Source organism: Heterodontus francisci, chromosome 32 (genome assembly GCF_036365525.1).
Source record: "Heterodontus francisci isolate sHetFra1 chromosome 32, sHetFra1.hap1, whole genome shotgun sequence".
Classification (NCBI taxonomy): domain Eukaryota; kingdom Metazoa; phylum Chordata; class Chondrichthyes; order Heterodontiformes; family Heterodontidae; genus Heterodontus; species Heterodontus francisci.
Window position 1 is genome coordinate 26,577,845 of NC_090402.1, and position 20,014 is coordinate 26,597,858.

Genomic DNA, 20,014 nt, shown 5'->3' on the forward strand with positions numbered 1-20,014 from the left:
CGTCTTTGTTGCCTCCAGACTTGACTATTCTAACTCCCTCCTGGCCGGCCTCCCACATTATACCCTCCGTAAACTTGAGGTCATCCAAAACTGTGCTGCCCGTGTCCTTACTCGCACCAAAACTTGTTATCTAAAGCAGACACTTTGAACGTTAATTTGAACTTAATCTTGAATCTCTCATTAATCCAAGACCCAGACTGCTACTGAGAAAAATACAAGATTCTGTTCTGTTTTAATGTAGTATGATAAATTTAAAATGCAGTTTTTTTTGTATATATCTGCCTTGACATAATGTACAAGAAGGGTTACCCTACTAAATATATTTTTCTTGGTACCATGAGCCTTCTGTTTCCTCCAGTTTTTAATTCACTGAAAGGTGCTGCTTCTCAGTATTTTAATTTATTATATTTAACATGTAAAGCATAGATGTATTTTTCTGATGTGATGTGCATAATTGCAATAATGTACCAGATTTCTTAAAATCATGAAGTTAAGAAAGGATGAGTGTGACAACAGTGATCTTTCAAAGTATATTAGGGCAATACCAATATAGAAAAGATCAATTTAAATAAATACAATATTTAGGACTTTAATGTTTAAGTTTTAAATCAGGATAATTTAAATACTGTACAAAAGATGACTAAGGCATGTAGCTGTAATTTGAAGTTGAACATTTTAAGGTATATCAGAAATTGTGTAGGTGTTAGTTTTAGTGGTTTTGAATTTTAGGTACTGTATTTCTATTCAAACAAATAATGTTTTAGATTGTCATGTATTCCAATGGAAGTCTTTGTCTAAGAAATATACTGATAATTGTGTGTTTAAAGGCTTTATCATAAAATATGTAATTTTTAATATCTTATTTGGAGGAACTTATGGTTATGTAATAGTTTTATGCTAGTACATTTTGATAAAGCACATTACCGTGTTTCTTTTTACCCCCAAGTCCTCTTCCTTTAATTCTGGAGTCTCTTGCCTGTCTCGTAATCATTTCCTCAACCACCTCCGCAACTGTCCTATTTTCCATTCATCTACTCAGGCTGGCCCTTGTCAATTCAAATTATGCTCATATTCCTTAGCCACCTTCACATCCGTCCTGATCTCTGTTACCTCAACAGACAATTGATAACTTTCGAGAAATAGAATTCTCTTTCTTGCTGCATTCTCCCTTACCTCTTCATGCGTACACCATTTCATGACTTGGATCTTGACCCTACCGACTTAACACAAAAAAAGGAGGAAATAAAAGCAAGAGTCACAGGCAACTAAGAAAAGGAAACGCAGATTTATTTTAGAAACGTGAAAAAATAATTTGGAAAATCGCAATATCATCAAAACGAAATGATTAACTTAAAGGAATAATGGATCATAAGATGGAAAAGGGAGCACTACCTCGAGGGAGTTCTTAAAGGAAGTGTAAAAAATTAGAAATACAAATTAAAATATAAAAAAAACTAATAAAATTAAGAAAATAAAACACACCAAACTTTCTCTATGACAGTTCATCTTCAATACTTGGCCTTCATCAGATTCTGTACTATTGTACTGAGACACACCAACCTGTCCTTTCAGAATTCTGGAGGCACCAGTTTCTACTGACTGGGGCCCAAACATTGTATTTTTGCATGTGAGAATCTCAAAATCTCTCAGAACAGAAGGAGCCCATCAGCCCACTGTATCTGTGACAGCTCTTTGGTAAAACTATCCCATTAGTCCTATTCTTCTGCTATTCTGGCATAGTCCTGCAATTTTCTCATTTTCAATTACACATCCAGTTCCCTTTTAATAGCTATTATTGAAGCTGCTTCTACCATCCGTTCAGGCAGTGCATTCCAGATCATAACAAGTTGTTTCTTAAAATAAATTCTCCTCTGGATGTTTTGCCAATTATTTTAAGTCTGTGTCCTCTGGTTACCGACCCACCCACCAGTTTCTCATTATTTACTCTATCGATACCCCTCATAATTTTGAACACTGCTATGAAATCTCCCCTTAATATTCTCTGCTCTAAGCTGAACAATCCCAGCTTCTCCAGTTTCACCACATACCTGAAGTCTCTCATTGCTGGTGTTATTCTGGCTTATCTTCTCTGCACCTTCCCCAAAGTCTTGACATCCTTTGTTCATTTTTGTTTCTCCTGTTCTTTCATATTTTTGCTGCAAAAATATTCAGGGGTGTATATGCTTCACAGTACTACTTTTGCTTGTGAGGATGAGTCAAACTGTGAGTTCAGTCAATTACCCATATTATTTTTTAAAATCCTGTATCCCCCTGAATCCTTGTCAATAGGCCTTTATTTTCTAGTGTTCATCTACTTTTTTTTGTGTATTGCTAAGTTTAGTGATAAGTTGCTTGTTACAGGATGTTATCGCTCAGATCCATTACGAAATTAGCTGCCTTTATTCCAGTTTTAAATAAAGAATTCCAATCAGGCATCAAATCAAGCTACATTACGTCTGGAAAGGCACCAGATTTGTCTAGGGATGTGCCACTGCCCCAATTCACTTGTCCTAGTTATTACTGGGAGGTCGTTGTTTAAAAAAATTAAGGCCTTGATCCTCTGGCTGAAGCTTGTGAGAATGTGTTTGCTATGTTAATGGATTTGTGACATTATAAATATGTTCTTCTAAAATGAAAAATGAATTAATCAATATATTAATAGAAAGGAAGTGGAGCCATTATAAATACAATGAAGACTAAGGCAAATCCAGCGATGAAGACTGTGTACAAGTTTGTAAGTAGACAATTTTAATATGATTGAGAAAGATAGAGTTCTATGCTTCTGCTAATTTTAAGTAAATTAGTTTATGACAATTATATGTGAATAAGTACAAATGGCTGAGATTCATTAAGATGAGATGTATCTTGCTGAAATATGTATCTTCAGTGTCTACAGTCAAGTGTTAGTAAGTGAAGAGCTGGTTTTACTTTATGGATGCTTCAAAAATTCATCAATATGTTCAGAAGTTTCGGTTGCTTGGGGTTGGAGTTACAAGTCAACTCATCTAGGATGTACTTCTCTGTTTCTTATTGAATCCTGATTCAAAGAAGAATAGGCTTAATTAGGCTCAGAAGATGATTTATTATGCTTCTAAGCCTTAGAGGCGCCTTTCTTTCTCCTCCTCTAAGGCTATATGAATTACAATCTTCATCTTCCAAATGTCTGTTACTGGAGGAGGAAAGGCAAACAGTAACATAGGAGGCTAAGGAATAATTTGATTATGAGATACGGGGAATATTTGCACTGGAGCAGAGAGTGCTAAGAGGAGATTTAACAGATTTTTTTATAGTTATGTAGGGTTTTGATTGGGTGAATAGGAAAATATTTTCTCTGGTTGAGGAGTCAATGATAAGGGATTATCAATTTAAAACTATCTCTGATAGCTGAGAAAGACTATGAAAACATTTTTCTTTTAACACTGAAAGTTGTTGGAATAGGGAGTAGTAGAGGCAGGGACCATTGCATCCTTAAAGGGAAAAGTGAATAAATGTTTGAAGCAGAGCAGTGGATAGTCCTAGAAAGTAGCCAGTACAAACACAATGGACTGAATGACATTTTTCTGTGATTCTGTGTTAAGTTGACATCAGTATCAAAAGTGGCATCTCCTGCATGGTCATCTGGGTACAGTGTAACAAGAATTCCTCCAAGATTCTGCAGTAGACTTTGCTTTCACCTATGGGGCTCATCATCTAGGTGACTTAAGATGCTGACAAAGAAAAGAAAGCACAGATGTCAATGTAGAAGGTATAAAAGGTCTCAAGGGACCATTATTGACCTTGTTTGCAAACTCTTCTGCAGAACCTTGTTGTTAAGTCATTGCTGCAAACAATCCAGATTATTGTAGAGAACATAAAAAGGTATGCAGTGTCAGAAGTAATAAGCGTCTGGAAAGTATGGTGCAAGCTTATACATGGCTACATGTGTTTGTCAGTAGACGGTTGAGAAAGCACTATGGGACCTACTGATTGCCTTGTGAATTAGCTTAGCACTTACATTTCACCCTTCAACATTTGCATCCAGTTAGAATTTTGCTTAAATAAAGACAGAAAATGCGGAAATACTCAGAAAGGTCATCGACCTGAAACATTTACTCTGTTTCTCTTCACAGATGCTGCCAGAACTGTTGACTTTTTCCGGCATTTTCTGTTTTTATTTCAGATTTCCAGCATGCACTGTATTTTGCTTTTGTATCAGCAGATCTTTCATTTGGCGGAGAATGTTTGCATCAAAAGATGAGAAATGTTTCAGAGCTTTTAATTTTGATCTTGATCGAGCACTAACTTCATAGTAATCACTGTATAAGCTTGAAATGTCCATCAGTATTTAAAAGTTCACAATCTTTCCTCTGAACTTTTTTGTCCTTTATATTTTTTCTTCTTGGATTGTTCCAATGTACCAGAAATAAAAATGGCTTAATAGTAAGCCTTGTTGCTATTGGAGACAAATGAAGTACTATGAAGAGGTTTTACCTTGAATTCTCTTCTGCAATTCTAGGCAAAAGATCATGCAAAAATGGGAATAAAAGAGGTGAAAAATCGTTTGAAGCAAAAGGTATTTTTTGTCGTCTTCTTACAAAGTGTTCTGCATGAAGTACCAAGGCAGTAAATGTATTATCTGATCAATATGAAATTGTTTGAAACACTGTTATGACCACACTTGAAAATGCATTAACAGAGAGGGTATTGAGTGGGCTTTTAGAAAAACATGGATAGATGCCCAAGGTCTCTTAACACAAAAAGGTTATATTGTTTCCACCTGAGCTTTACTCTGATATCTGCAGAGTTGGTTAAAGCATGAATTAGATGGTGGGTAAAGCTCTCTCTTTAATGCCCCAGCAACAGTCCTGAACCTAAACCAAAACCTCGCAAGAGCAACCCTGATGAAGTATTGTCTATTTTTCTGTTTGTTACAACACTGAACTTTGTGGTCTGCTTGAGTGAGAATACCAATTAATGACTAATTATTGGTTTGCATCCTGTACACTGCTGCTCACTTGATAAGAGGTTGAGACTAATGGAACTCATTTCACTTTGGATTCTTTATCCTGTTTCTGTATGGGTTTTTCTCATGTCCGAGTTACAAAGATATAATGTTCTAACCCAGTCCTGAATGTGCTAAAATGCTCAAGGTGTTTCACAAAAGTGTAATCAAATGAAAATTGACACCAAGCCAAAGATCAGAGATGTTAGTAGGTTAACCAAAAGCTTGGTCAAAGAGGTGGGTTTTAGGAAGAGTCTTAAATGAGGAGAGAAAAGTAGAGGCGGAGAATTCCAGAGTGTCCGGTCTAGATAGCTGAAGTCACAGTAGTGGAGCAAAGGGAGGGAGGGATGCTTGAGAGGCCAGAGTTGGAGGATGGGTTGTTTGGGGACAGGGTGGCTGATGGTTGTCTCATTAGGAAAGGTCACAGTTAGGGAGGGGCAAAGCCAGAATGCAATTTTAAACAGAAGCATGCAATTTTAAAATAGAGGTGTTGTGGATGGCTCAGGAATCGAAGATACAATTTCAACGTTTGCAGACGACACCAAAGGAGGAGAACTGTAACAAAATTCAGGAAGGCATTAATAAACTTACAGAATAGGTGCATGATCAGCAAATGAACTTCAGTGTAGTCAAGTGTGAGGTACTACATTTTAGTAGGAAGAATAAGAATAAATAAATGAAAAGGAAATTGGTTGGGCATTTGTCGGAAATAAACTTGTAGGGCTACAGAGATCAAGCAGGGGCGTGGGACTGACTGGATTGCTCCATGGAGAGTGACATGGATTCAGTGGGCTGAATGGCCTCCTTCTATGCAGTAAATGACTCCATGACCTGCCCCTTTTAAAATAAGTGTCTAAGTGGGGTAGAAGAGCAACGGGATCTGTGGGTTCAGGTAGACAAATCAGTAAGTAGCAATGCAAGTTAATAAGACCATTAAAAAAGAAAGCAAAACAATGGGGTTCATTTCTCGAGGGATAGAGTTGAAAAGCAGGGAAGTTATTTCAAACTTATATAGAACCTTGATTAGACGACACTTGGAGTACTGTGAGTAGTTCTGGTGTCCATATTATGAAAAAGGATATAGAGGCATGTGAAAAGTGGAAAACAGATTTACTAGAATGATACCAGAACTGAGAGGATTATACCAATCAGGAAAGATTGAATTGGCTAGACTTTTTCTCTAGAAAAGAGAAGACTGAGGGGTAACCTGATAGAGATCTTTAAGATTATGAAAGGTGTTGGTAGGTTAGAGGTGGAGATGATTCCACTTGTGGGGGAGATCAGGACTACAGGGCATTAATATATCCAATAGGGAATTTAGGTTGGAACTTTTTTACCCAGAGACTGGTTAAAATGTGAATTCCGCTACCACATGGAGTAGTTGAGGCAAATAGCAAAGATGCATTTAAAGGGAAGCTAGATAAGCACAAGTGAGAAAGGAATAGGGGGGTATTTTGATGGGGTTAGGTGAAGAAGGGTGGGAGGAGACTCGGGTGGAGCATAACACCAGCACGACCCTGTTAGGCTGAATGGCCTGTTTCTGTGCTGTAAGTACTATGTAATACTGGGTAATACATACCCATTCCCTATTGGCTAGAAAGAAAGCATCCACAACACAGATTTGATTTCACAGTAGAGGTTTTGCACATAACTAGTAAACCTACACCGAGAAACAAACTTTTCTATACAATCGATGAGTCTTCAGGAGCAGTGAGACATCATTTGCTTACAATTGTTTTGATGTACATCATGTGACCACACTCTCGATGGTACCTGGCTTTTTGTTTAATAAAAAAGCAAAACATTATCTCAGGATTCAACACCAAACTCTCCAACTAAAATAAAGATGTGTAAAAACATTCAAGAAACAAACACTGAAAATAAATCTATTCATAAGCCACATTCAAACCATCTACCCACAACCCTTAAGGTTTGAAGTTCATCTAAATATATAATTTAGCATGAACATTTTTAAAATGTTAAATTTTCCCACATTTCAAAAATGTTCTATTGTTACAAACATATTAGAAACTTGCTTCCATACTGCAGTTAGTTTACGCAATGGCATCTTCCTCAATATCACTACTCTGACAAAATCACTTTAAGTCCAGGCCCAGGTTTTAGGTCCAGATTTCTCCAAAGCCTCTCCACCACCCAGATAGTTTGAAGGTGGCATGAACCTGGTGATAAAATCAAACCATACAGTCACTATATATCTTTATAGTGAAATGTATGATTTGAAGATAGCTGTTCCATTTCTTCACTACTTTCACTTCAAAATAGTGCTTTAAAAGACTAAGCTGAACTTTAACTACCAGTTACAAAAATAGGATGCCTGTGTATGTTTCATTCATCAATATGCAGAAATTTAACTTCATGGAAATTGTAATGTAATTTCTAATCACTCCAACAGAAATTCTGTCAAAAATTCAGAACCTAACCATCTCACTATTTCAACAGCAATAGAAGTTTGAAATGGACAAAATACAGAATTTTACGAGCACAGCTAAAACGCTAACCTTTGACACCATATGCAACAGTTAGATATTGAGTTTAAATCTTCGCCTAACCATAGTAGTCCAGACTCACTCGTTTGGATTGAGTCACTTATTTTTGTATAAAAATATGACAAATTTTATGGATCTTACTCTTTAAAAACTTCATATATTTAAATATGCCTATGAGCTAACTCACTATTTGGGATCACAAATCTCACTCCTAACAATTCCTTGACCCTGACAGCTTTGCAGACATTCAGAGGCTGATTTTTGTCTGCTGTCAACCCCAGTTCCTGATGAATGAGGCAACAGTGGCACATAAATCGGCGAGACCCGCCTTTATAATTGCATTAGCTATGACAGTTATTTTGATGTCAGTCTAAGCTTGCTTAAAGTGGGCATGAATTTTTCTGATCCAATACTACAGTGAACATCTCAATCTCCCTTGGTGAGAATAATAAGAGAAGATACTCATTAATTAATGAATTGTTCTTCTCTATTTCATTCTGACAGTTCAATAAAGCTATGTCTTTGTTTGCAGTAAGTGATTGATATGTCACTGACTGTGATTTATTTTTTTTGTACTTTTTTTTTGTGTTCTAACATAATGTTTAGACAGCCTTTTCCTGTAGTACCTCCTCTTTGCCCCTTATCCTTAATCAGAAATGTTCCTGGTCGTGCAATTCACCTTTTCCTACCATGCAGGAACTGGCAGAAAATGGCTACTCAGTGGCAGGAGACGATATCCAACAGAAGACTATCACATCCCCCCTGTCTGAGAAGAAAGAAGGCAAGCAGCGAGAGGACCGGCGACCAATAACTGTGCACTTTGGGCAGGTACATAGTTAAAATCTCCAATCTATGCATTGAATTAACCTTACTGCAAGGACAAGAGTAATTAATATAATCGTAAAAAGTGACATTTTATTTTATGTCTTGCTGCTTTTTAGATCTTTCAGGAGACTAATCACACATAAATGAAGTGATTCTTTCATTATGTACCTCACAATTTTTCTTCCTTTTACTGTGCTCTTTGCTTTTTCTTACTTAATTGCCAAGAGCACGCCATCGCTGCTTAGTCTTCCTTCATTTCTATGATATTCTGTTCTTTGTAAGAATTATGAATCAGTATCCTATGATGAACCGATTACACTATTCACAGTTATATATTAAAGCTAATGTTAATAAACATGAGCTCTATGTAGAAATTGTAGCATGCTTCACAAAAAAGTGCAAATTTAATAACTGCATTCAACTGTTTTGGAAAGCGCAATCCAAAATCTAAATTAGCTACTAGTGGGAATATATGCATACATCAAGCCATTATCATTAGTATTATACCAGAGGGTAGTATTTGCAGTAGGAATTTTTAAAATTTATTCTTGAGATATGGGCTTCACTGGAAAGACCAGCATTTATTGCCCATCCCTAGTTGCCTTTGAGAAGGTGGTAGGCCTTCATCTTGAATTGTTGCAAATCATGTGGGGAAGGTACTCCCACAACGCTGTTAGGTAGGGAGTTCCAGGATTTTGACCCAGCAGTGATGAAGGAATGACGATGTATGTCCATGGTGTATGACTTAGAGGTGATAGTGTTCCCATGCATCTGCTGCCCTTGTCTTTTTAGGTGGCAGAGGTTGTGTGTTCTGGAGGTGCTGCTGAAGAAACCTTGGCTACTTTCTAGTTTCAGTTCATCCTGTAGATAATACACACTGCAGCTGTGGTGGCAAAAGGAGTCAATGTTTAAGGTGGTGAATGGGGACATAATCAAGCGGACTGCTTTGTCCTAGATGTTGTCAAGCTCCTTGAGTGTTGTTGCAGCCACATTCATCCAGGTAAGTGGAAAGTATTCCAGCATAATCCTGACTTGGGCCTTATAGGTGATAGAGAGGACGTTTCTCCACAAAATACTCAAATTCTGACTTCTAGTAGCCACAGCATTTACATGATCCAGTTAAGTTTCTGGTCAAGAGTGATCACCAGAATGTTGATGGTGGAGGATCAAGCAATGTTCATGCCATTGAATGTGAAGGTAAGGTGGTTAGGTTCTCTTTTGTTGGAGGTGGTCAACTCCCCATGCTTGTGTGATGTAAATGCTATTTGCCACTTAGTAGCCTAAGGCTGGGGTTCACCAAGTCTTAATGCATGTGGACACGGATTGCTTTATTATCTGACAAGTTGCATGTTTGTATGTTGTTACGACCAGGTGAGAAAGGAGTCTAGGGTTCCCTCTCAGCCTTCACTTGGTCTTACCGTAACAGGGTTTTATTTTAAACACACCATTTTTTTTTAGCTCCCCCTCAGTGAATCCTTGTTCACTGCTTTCCAATTGTAAGGCAAAGAAACCAGCCAAACAGGTTTTCTTAGGTTTAAAGAAGAAAGGTTGAACTTTATTAAACGTAAACTCTAATTTGGTTAACGCCTACGGATACGCAACACGCCCATGCTAGCATGCATATGCAATACACACATGCAGATAGAGACAGAAAAGGGCAGATGAAATAAAGTGGAAAAGTTTGAGGTAATATCTGAAGATGGTTTTGGTTACTATTCTTCGAGCTCACTGTAGAGTCCTTGATTGTAGGTAGGTCTTACTTTTCGTTGGGGCCCGGTATCCTCCTTAAACCTTGTTCGATGTAGGAAACTTTTTTCTCTTGATCACGTGTCCTCTGGGTCTAGAGGCTTGTGAGAAAGAGATGGGAGCAGACAGGAGACTTCTTCTGAGGCCAGGAGAAAACAGTCTCTCTGTCAAACTGTCTGTACAATTCAAAAAAACTCAGGTTGCCCAGCAGGTTAGTCATGTGACTAGCTGGTTTGACCATGTCTGTTTGTGGATTCGGCTATCTTAGCAGTCATCCTGGAATGTGAGCTTCCTCACCTTCAATATCTGGTGATCAAAGTCCATTGTGGGTTGAATGTGTCAGGGAATGGTCCTTTGTCTCCACAAGCACTGTCTGTTAGTATGTAAATGTTTTTACCAGCCACATCTGATCTGTTTAACAAGTCATTTCCTCGCTCCAGCAACAGTTTAAAATCAGTGTTCATATGACAAAATTAATATGCTTCATTCTTGGCAGGTGGGGGTCTGCATGACAATGTGAAACTCCAAAAAGTGTGTGTATTCAAAATCTGGCTTAAGTTATTCATCTGTTTTTACTTGTTTAAACATTATGTACCACTTTAAAGTATATAGAGAGAGAAACCTGATGATGACAGGTTTTGAGTGGCTGACGAAATTCTCCTGGGACTGTAGGAAAATATGTGTTATGTTTTAAAACTGGACTGCTGCAGGTTCAACTGGGACTTCTCATTCGACACAGAAATAGTTCTTAGAACAGGAATTTCAGTATCAGTGTGACCTATCATCCAGAACGAGATCTAATTGTGGGGGGAATGTGGAAAGAGAGTGGAGTTTTATGATGCCTGGAGCAGCAGCAACAAGCAGTGATACAGAGCCTTTGATATCTTTTCTCTTTACAGATACTGACTGGCATGATGTATATTTCCAGCATTTTCTGTTTTATCTCAGAATTCCAGCATTAAACCTTTCTTTTAAAAATCACAGCTCATTGTTAGTTCTCAGACAGGCCATGAGGTCAGACATACGACTGAATTAACAGAAAATACTAGGTGTAGGAAATGAACCGGATGAAGTTTTCTTTTAACGATTTGCTGATGATTTCATTACCAGTCTGGGAACTCTTCAATATCCAATGTACTTTTCAGCTACTGTCAATGCAATAATTACCATTACAAAATGAGCTTTGTCATTAGCATTTCTCTGTTTCATTTTGAGAAATCAAAAGTACAATTTGCTTTTGTGTGCTCCTAAAATAATTTAGATTTGTTTTATCAGAAGTTTTCAATATTTGTGTTTCTAAAGATTAAACAAAAGAAGATTTGTTGAAATAAGGGCATTTCTTCTGAAATGATCAGGATGTAACGATGTGTTAACAAAAACAAACCTCGTATATTAATCAGGCTAACTATTGAATGAATTAAAGTTGGTTTAGTAGTTTTTAAAGTATCCAGTTCTGTTTTAATCTCGGCTTGTTCTCGTTCCCCACCCACCTTGTATGAATCCTTGCTCAGGGGGAAGAGTATGAAAATATAGATAACACTCATCAGATACATTGAAGAGTCGTCTTAAAATTATCAATTTTGGCATTTGGCTATCAGAGAGAAATTGAAATGGATTAAAAAGAACAATGTGATCAAGGAGTGTCACATTAGGTGTTATTTGTAGTGCAAGTAGATGATGTGCTAGCAATATCATAGATTGGTATAAGCAATTGAATAATAATTACAGGATAAATCTATCGTCTATTTCGGCTCCATTTAAATTTCAATCACATTCAATAGCCTTTCCAGGGAAGAAAGCATTATTGCCAGTCGTTGCCAAGTTTATGCACATTTTTGTGCTGCTGTCTAATGTCTTCTGAGAAATGAATTGCAACTGCATAACTCATTTCATTTAACACCTTTAACAACTGACAGAAACAGATAGCTCATTCATCATTTGTCCTTATCTCCAGTCAAACCAAGATCAACGGGGTGAATGACCAGTGTTATAACTTGGTCACTTGTGTGAGTTGTTCCTTCGAACCTATTGTATGTGCAGATACAGGTCCTATAATCTCCAAAGTTCACTGATGGAGCCTTTTTTAATTAATAAATGTTTTGTCATTTTTCAAATGGCAGTTGTACATTACATTTCCTGTCCATGGTCCACTGAAATACCATAGTCCTAGTTTAAGATGCTTGACAATGTGTATGTTAATTTTAATAGATATTGATTTGATAAACTCTGAAACATTTATTGGTCCAATATTCATTTTGTATTGTTCTAAATCTATCCTCTGCTAGGACCAATGACTTTTCTATTGCACGTTTTGTGTTGCTCTGACCTTTGTTAAAAGCTTTCAGGAGTATATCTTAAGAGTTTAGGTATAATTTTTGAATCCCTTCCCATTTGCATAGAAATTGTTTCATTTTAAAGAACACAAACTAAGGCTGCTGAGACTCCAGAGCTCAGAATTATAATGTATAACCTCACATTTGCCAAACGAAATATGCTAATTGTAGCTAAATTCTGAAAAAATTAACTGTTGCCATTTAGAGATAGAAAGCATTTTCTCATTAACATAATTGAAACTTAGTACAGGTGAAAGCCCTTCATATGAGAAAGAGAGGTAGCAACAATTGTTGGACATACCAATACAATCTTCAATTTGGGCAAGTTAGGATCAGGGATGGAATAAGCTGGTACTAGATAGGCCAAAGGGAATTTTAATTGCAGCACCCACAGTTTTGCATGGAATAATGTTAGAATGCAAATGACTGTTGTTAAGACTGAGGCGGGAATAATGCACTGTTAGTTCAGTCCCATTACTCTACAGGTCATAGCATGTTATTAATGTTTTCCCACCTACTGGAAATTAGCCAAATTAAGCACTTTATTAACCCCCATCCGCCCACCCCCCAGAATAAAACAGATCAAACCAGGTGTCTTTAAACAACAACAAATTAACCATTTATTAATAAACTAAATCTTAAACAATATTGAGATAAATCTATGTCTAAAGACCTTATAACGTCTTATTTATCCTAACCTTCATGCACACACACATACATTCAAAAGCCAAGTTAACTGGTTTCAAAAAAATTAGTTGTTTCTTAGGAATAAATAATATGAGTTGTAAGTCTTTGTGGGTTACGTTCCCAGTTCGGTGAGGTGTTCCAGAGCCGAACAGTCAGATGCCGCTCGAAGTCTCCAGGCGAATTCGACTAACAGTCTTTAATTGATAGGCATTCAAAGCACTTCGGTTGCAGCAGGCATCACACAGTTCTTTCAACAAAGAGTATAGCAATAGGTCTATTTGGATTTTTAAATTGCCAGTCTATTAGTAGAAGTTTTACTGAGAATTCCAGAACTCTCAGAAACACAAAAAGGCAATGGAAAGTCACTCCTGAGGCAAAGACGTCTTAGAGATTGGAAGTAAAAAGGAATTTGCTCGCTGGTCTCCAGATCAAACTGTTCTCGCCGATCTTCACACAGTTAATTGATACAATACAGCAGGTTTCCCCCTCTCTGTCCTGCTTTTGCCTAGGAAACAGGCTTGCTGCTGGCACACTTTGCCCGGAGAATCTAAAAGCGTCTCTCTCTGTCTTAAAGGTACATAGCCCCCCCTTAGTTTTTAAAACCGAGGAGAAAAAAGACTACACTTGCATGACACTGTGTTCTACAATACAATAAAGAACTTGTGTACAACAAAATAATTGTACTCTGTGATTAGAACTACTTGTTTTAAGTTTTATTACTTGGTTTGTTTAACAACTCCCTTTATTTTAAGTAGTGTGTTGTCAGATTGTGAAGTTCAACCATTTTGCCAACCTTAATGTCCATAGTAAAATTTATTCTGTTCCTCAGAGGTGTTTTTTTTTTACTTGTGCATGGGGATTCCACAGTAATAGTCTGTAGGTTATCCAGTCTGGTTAATGGGTGAACAGTGGAATATAAATTGTTTCGTAGCGAGGTTATTAATGGAATATATCTAATTTAAAATGTATTGCAATGTATTGGAAAATATGCAAATTTTTCAAAAAATTAGTACAGTTCCTCTGACTTTTGCTTTCCCTGCCAGGAATGTTGATCAGTGAATATGCTGAGATATTGGCAACATTTCATGTTATATGCACATTATCTTTCATTGCCAGAAACTGGATCTGGCCCCAGCAAATGTTTTTTTTTTGTTTTGTGCATTTGACTATCCGCAATTTTAGCTTTAGTTCATTATTTGTGTGTATGAGTGTAGCAGCGGACTGTGTGTACATGTTTGTTCAGCTTATTTCTGTGTAAGACCGACCACTGAAAATGAGACTGACACAAAAATGAGTGTTAGGGACATAGATGCACACACATAATGAGACAGGGATGCATGCATACACACAATTTGAGAGAGGCATAAACTTAAGCGAGAGCAGTAAACTAGGATACACTCAAAACTGAAGCTCACTAATTGACTTTCTTACTATGGCTGATTTGTATTATTTGACCAGTACTTATTCAGATTTTGTTGAACATTTTTTGATGTTTAATTTACTAGCTGCCATGAAATATAGAATGTAATTTACATGTAAAAGTGAAGAGATAGCAATAAAACTGCATTGAGAACTGATGTGGCTTTATGCCGTCAAGTTTGTTGAAGCCCATGTGTATGTTAATGCTGCTGAAAGATATAACTTTATAAAATGCAAATTAGATTCCTTAAGTAGCAATAGGTATACAAGCTGCAAAATCTGACCACACAATATTTTTCCAATGCAGAATTGCATAGCTTATTAGAAGCTGAAGACAGTAGTTATAATATTTTAAAGCTTTCCTATGCAGATGATGAGATGGGCTGTTTTTCATCATTTGTCAACTGCTTAACACATCTGCCAACGTTATCCTGGTGTGCACAAGCAAGACAGAATTTTTAAAATGCATGCATGTGGATTAGGGTCAAGCCCTGTGTTTTTCTAATACAGCAGGTTCGTTGCTACAACTGCAGAAGTAGATCTAACCAACAGCAGTGAGATGCCTTAATTGAGACATGCTGTCAAAGTGACAAACACATTTGCATAAAGTGTATTTATTTTCACTGTAACGGCCTGCAGTTTGCTGTTGGTTGAACATTCTTAATCATCTTTCTCTAACCAAGCCTGCTGAAAGCTGTCCTATACACTCTGCTCTTCCACATTGCATGACAGTTTGTCTAAAAGGGGAAGGGACAAAAAGCTGAAATTTTTATGCTGCTGTTTTTCCCATTTTCATATTCAATCAGCAGGCACGTTTACAACCCAAATGCCAGTGGACTTGTTTGCTTGGATAGAGCACATGAAGAAAAAACGCCATTTCTCTTGCCTTTACTTCACATCTGTGCATTCAGTTGAAAACTGTAACTATTCAAAACAGTTTTCCATTCTGCAGATCTGTCATATGTGTTGTGATCTAAATATCAATATTCTTTGAAAATTAGACATCGCTTTTCAAAAAGAGACGAGCTTCAAGTAAGAAAATGGGTACGAACACGTCAGTGAGACTATGGGCAATGAATATCTTATTTTATTGCCATTTGATTCAGCAATCTCCAGTACATATGTATAGTGGAATTGTAGGGCCGCAACTTTGTAGATTTTTGAAAAATATGTTAGATATCTTGAAAAGTTCAGGATGTAGTTACTCCAATATTGGAGTGATAATTATGTCCAACAGTATTTTACTAATTGATACACAGTCTTGGAAATTTCATGTCTGATGTACAGAATTTCACAGATCACTTCAGTAACTTACTCAAGCATAAAATGATCCCTAGTTATCTTTTAGTTCAATTCTTTGTCTGCTAGTCAATCCCCAGTTGAATTTCACCTAGAAAGAGAAATAAATTTTAGGAATTGAGTTATTACTGTATGTCATTGATAGTGTGGTCATCGGAACATAACAGCAAGAGTAGGCCATTCAGCCCATCAAGCCTGTCAAGTGGTTGAATTCCACAACCCCATAAATCTAAGCAAAAATGTAGTTGGTGGAGGAGATTTACTCTACAATGATAAAACCAAAGTAGAGGGCCAACTGAACATGGTCTCCCTCAAGTGTTATTCAGTTATCTTGTACTGAAGGACTAATGTTAACCTCCCTCAACTACGTCCGATAATTAAATGATTTTTGGATCTCCCTGTGAGAGAGGGCTGTACAGGAAAATGCTCCTTCAATGAAGGTAATATGGAAGGTTTAGCCACCACTGAGGTGTATAATGCTTCTGTTCAATTTGTGTCTGATACTGTAATAATGCTAACCACCCTCCTATATGACCCCATGATCCCTGACCTGGATAAAATCCATTCTTATGGCACTGTTAAATCGGTATTATCCAGGAAGGTCAGTTAATGCTATGCCTTGAGAAGCTATCTGCCTTATACTGTTGGCTGAAATCACAATTCATTGTTCTCATTTTGAGCATCTACCCAAGGCTGTGTATCAAATTATATAATTTAGGAGATAACAATTATCAAGTCCAAAAATGGACACGAACTGCACTATCACCAATGAGTTGTACAAACTATCTACGACCTTTGACCAGCAGTTTTCATCCATCAAATTCAAGAATATGGGAGGACTGGGTTGGGATGAGTGGCAGCATGTGTGTTACAGATTGTATTATATGGGATTACGTAGCAACTCAGATGAATATGCTTCAATTGAAATTTGTCCAGTGCAATTTCAGTTGAGTTAAGTGGATGTTTCTGAGATGCCTTCTATCTGTAAAGTTAGTGATGGTTAATGTCATGAAAATCGCCCTGGGAACCATTGAATTATATCAAAGTGGCAACATGTAAGGTTACCTGGGGCTTTGCTGACAACCAAGGCAATAGTGCATACCTGACTGGGAGCTACTTGGTGCCTTATGTTGTGATCACATGGGATTGTTAGCTACTGTCTTTTGAACTGAGTATCACTTCCTTCTATTCTCAAAAAAAAATGAAGTAATTGGTTCAAACTGATGGTATACGGTGATAATTTAATGGTTTAAATAGAATATTATGTGTTTACCCAAAGGACTTGTGATCTGCTCATACATTTATTACTTGTTGACTATGACACAAGATCACCTCTGTATTTTATTCTACATACCTTTAGTGTCTTTAACATGTCTTTCATAATCACAGTATTAACAAAATTTAATAAGTTTACAACAGAACTATAAAATTCAAAGAATGCTGAATGCAGGTCAGGCAGCATCTGTAGAGAGAGAAACAGAGTTAACATTTCAAGTCGATGTCCTTTTGTCAGAACTTGTACATCTACAGTATTTTGCTTTGTATAAAATTCAAATTAGTCAGGAGTGAGTTAGTTACCAGGTTATGCGAGCTGATAAACACAGGTCAGCAGTTCGGATCTCTGCCACACTTGCAGTCCATGGCAGCTCTTAATTTGCTGCTCACCTATTCTAGGAGAATGTTTTTTATTCAGAATATTTTTTCTGTAATTAAAGTTTGAGAGTTTTTCCAAAGATTCAGGTAATCTAAGAATTGTTTAGGAAAAAATGTTACTTACTAATCATTTTCCAAAACAATTATCCATTGAAAACATTTCACATTTTTAAGCAATGAATGCCATGGCAAAACATTCACTAATCTTTGAGTGCTAAATATTTTTTGTTGCTTCCAATTTTTTTTACATATTTCTCTCACATATAACAAATTTTTAAGCATTTGTAATGTAGAATATGCAACTGTTAATTCACTAAATAACCGCAATCATTTTAATCTTGTATTTTAAAATAAATACATTGAAACAAAAATGTGACTGGAGTTCTCAAAGGAGCTGTCTCTGATGACCTCTGAACACAGGCAGCATATTGTTATAGTTAGAGAGCATCCCAGCAGTAAATATTCAAAACTGGAAATAATACAGGAGACAGTAGAACTGAATTCAAATTGCTTCTGGCTCAGTCCCAATGTACATCTCTGGAGTGATACGTTATTGTTATATAATACTCGACTGAGGGTTTCTTTGGTTGTTGAGCTTTCCATCAAAATGTCTACCAGCTGTTATTCTTATAACATGGAGAACACTTGCCATAAATATATTGAATCAATTCACATTTTAATTCTTAAAGTACATATTTATATGAATTTTGTTAGAGAAGTTCAAGAGGAAGTTTATTCGAAATGGTTATACAACAACAGCATGCATTTATATAGCATCTTTAACATGGTAAAACATTCCAAGGCACTCTGCAGACACCAAGCCACATAAGGAGATATTAGGGCAGATGACTAAAGACTTAATCAAAGAAGTAGGTTTTATGGAGCATCTTAAAGGAGGAGAGAGAGGTAGAGAAACGGAAAGTTACGTGGAGGGAATTCCAGAACTTAAGGCCTAGACAGCTGAATGCAAGGCCACCAATGTGGGGGAAGGATTGCACAAGAGGCCAGAATTGAAGGAATGCAGAGTTCTTGGAGGGTTATAGGGCTGGAGGAGGCTGCAAAAGTAGGTTGGGGCGGGGCCATGTAGGGATTAGAGCTTGTGAATTTTAAATTTGAATTGTTCCTGGACTCGGAGCCAATGTCAGCCAGCAAGCACTGGTGATGGTCAATTATATTTGTATCATCAACTGTAATGATCATTCAAAAACACTGGTTGGTATTTTTCCTTCCACAGGTGTTAGAAAAAAAGTAGTAGATTTCCCTTCCCCTTGATTTTTGTTTCATTTTGAAAGGCTAAGAGTCAGTAATCAAAACCCAGTATCGACCTATCTTTTATAAATTGTTATCCTTAACAAGTGGTTAAGGGGATTTAATGACACTTATTCTTGTGAAATACCAAGAAAAATCAGTTGAATATCTGGCAATGTGCTATTACATCGTTGACTTATAGTAATTAAATGGATAAAACTGTGGGAGGGAGGCAGGTGGAAGAGAGAATGTTTTCAATGGAAAGTACTTCCTTTTTTATGTGTCCCATGATCATAGATATTTAAGAAAAAACTTACCTGCTAGAATAATCCTTTCTGAAACATCTCCTTTGTGGAGTTTGCTACCTGCAAATATAAAAATAGATAAACTCTACTAATATCAGGGTACTTATAATAGGGTAAATTCATTCATTGATCATGTGCTCCCTACGCTCGAAGAATTGGCACCAGTGATATAGTCTATATCTGGCCCACATTCAGTTTGATTGCGGAATTGGCAAATTTACCCTCATATCTCATCATCAATTCATAGAGTGACCAATGTCAGACAGTGCCATATTGAAAGAATGAATTCATATTACGTTCTGAGTTATATCCTACTTGCAACTGTAAGACAAAGGAGAAGGGGTTAAATGACATATTAAACACCTAACCCTTCAATGGACAGTACTATATACAGTTCTGTTAAACCTTCCTAGAAAAAACTAATGCAGCACTCTCCTGCACCTTGCCCCTACAATAAAGTAAAAAAAAATCTTTTTCGTTCAATAGCCTCTCACTCAAACAACCCTGTGATGAGTTCAAAGCTGTTTAAACACTCCTTATTTGCCTGATTTTGGCTTTGTTATACTTTTCATGGAAATAGTTTCTTGTGAAGTTCTGCTCTTGAAGTCATTTCTAGCTGACTGCATGCCCTGGGCACCTAGATATTGATTATGGGTACATTGGGTGCCTGCCTGACTGAACAAGACATTTTTCTTCTCTCCAATTTCATTTTTTTTACCTTAGCTTTTCCGGTCACCCAGAAAAAAGCAAAGGAGTTCAATGGGGATGCTGTTAAGAGCCCCCTGGTGTTGTGAAAATGTTCCAACCTATAATGTGTTTCATCAATTAAAAATGAAAAGTTTCATGTGAGTGATATTCTAATCTAGCTTTCTTAACAAAAGTGCTGTGAGGGTGCAAGTTCTCAGCTCTAACAATGGGACATTGATTACAATTTTAAAAGTGGCTCTGTGCATTAAGGTTGGCAAAGCACCAGAATGATAAGAATTTCACTTAACCTGTAGAAGCTGTAGT

The 20,014-nt window shown here is 36.9% G+C and overlaps 1 protein-coding gene across 6 annotated transcripts in view; it reads left to right on the forward strand.

Annotated features, from left to right (window-relative positions):
* LOC137347710 (DENN domain-containing protein 1A-like) overlaps positions 1-20,014 on the forward strand; it is a 623,024-nt gene that overhangs the window by 544,113 nt on the left and 58,897 nt on the right. For all 6 annotated transcript variants that reach the window (XM_068012518.1, XM_068012520.1, XM_068012521.1 and 3 more), the window contains 3 exons: positions 2,663-2,734; positions 4,496-4,552; positions 8,185-8,316. In XM_068012518.1, the coding sequence (XP_067868619.1) occupies positions 2,663-2,734; positions 4,496-4,552; positions 8,185-8,316 (261 nt within the window). The remainder of the gene's footprint in view (positions 1-2,662; positions 2,735-4,495; positions 4,553-8,184; positions 8,317-20,014) is intronic.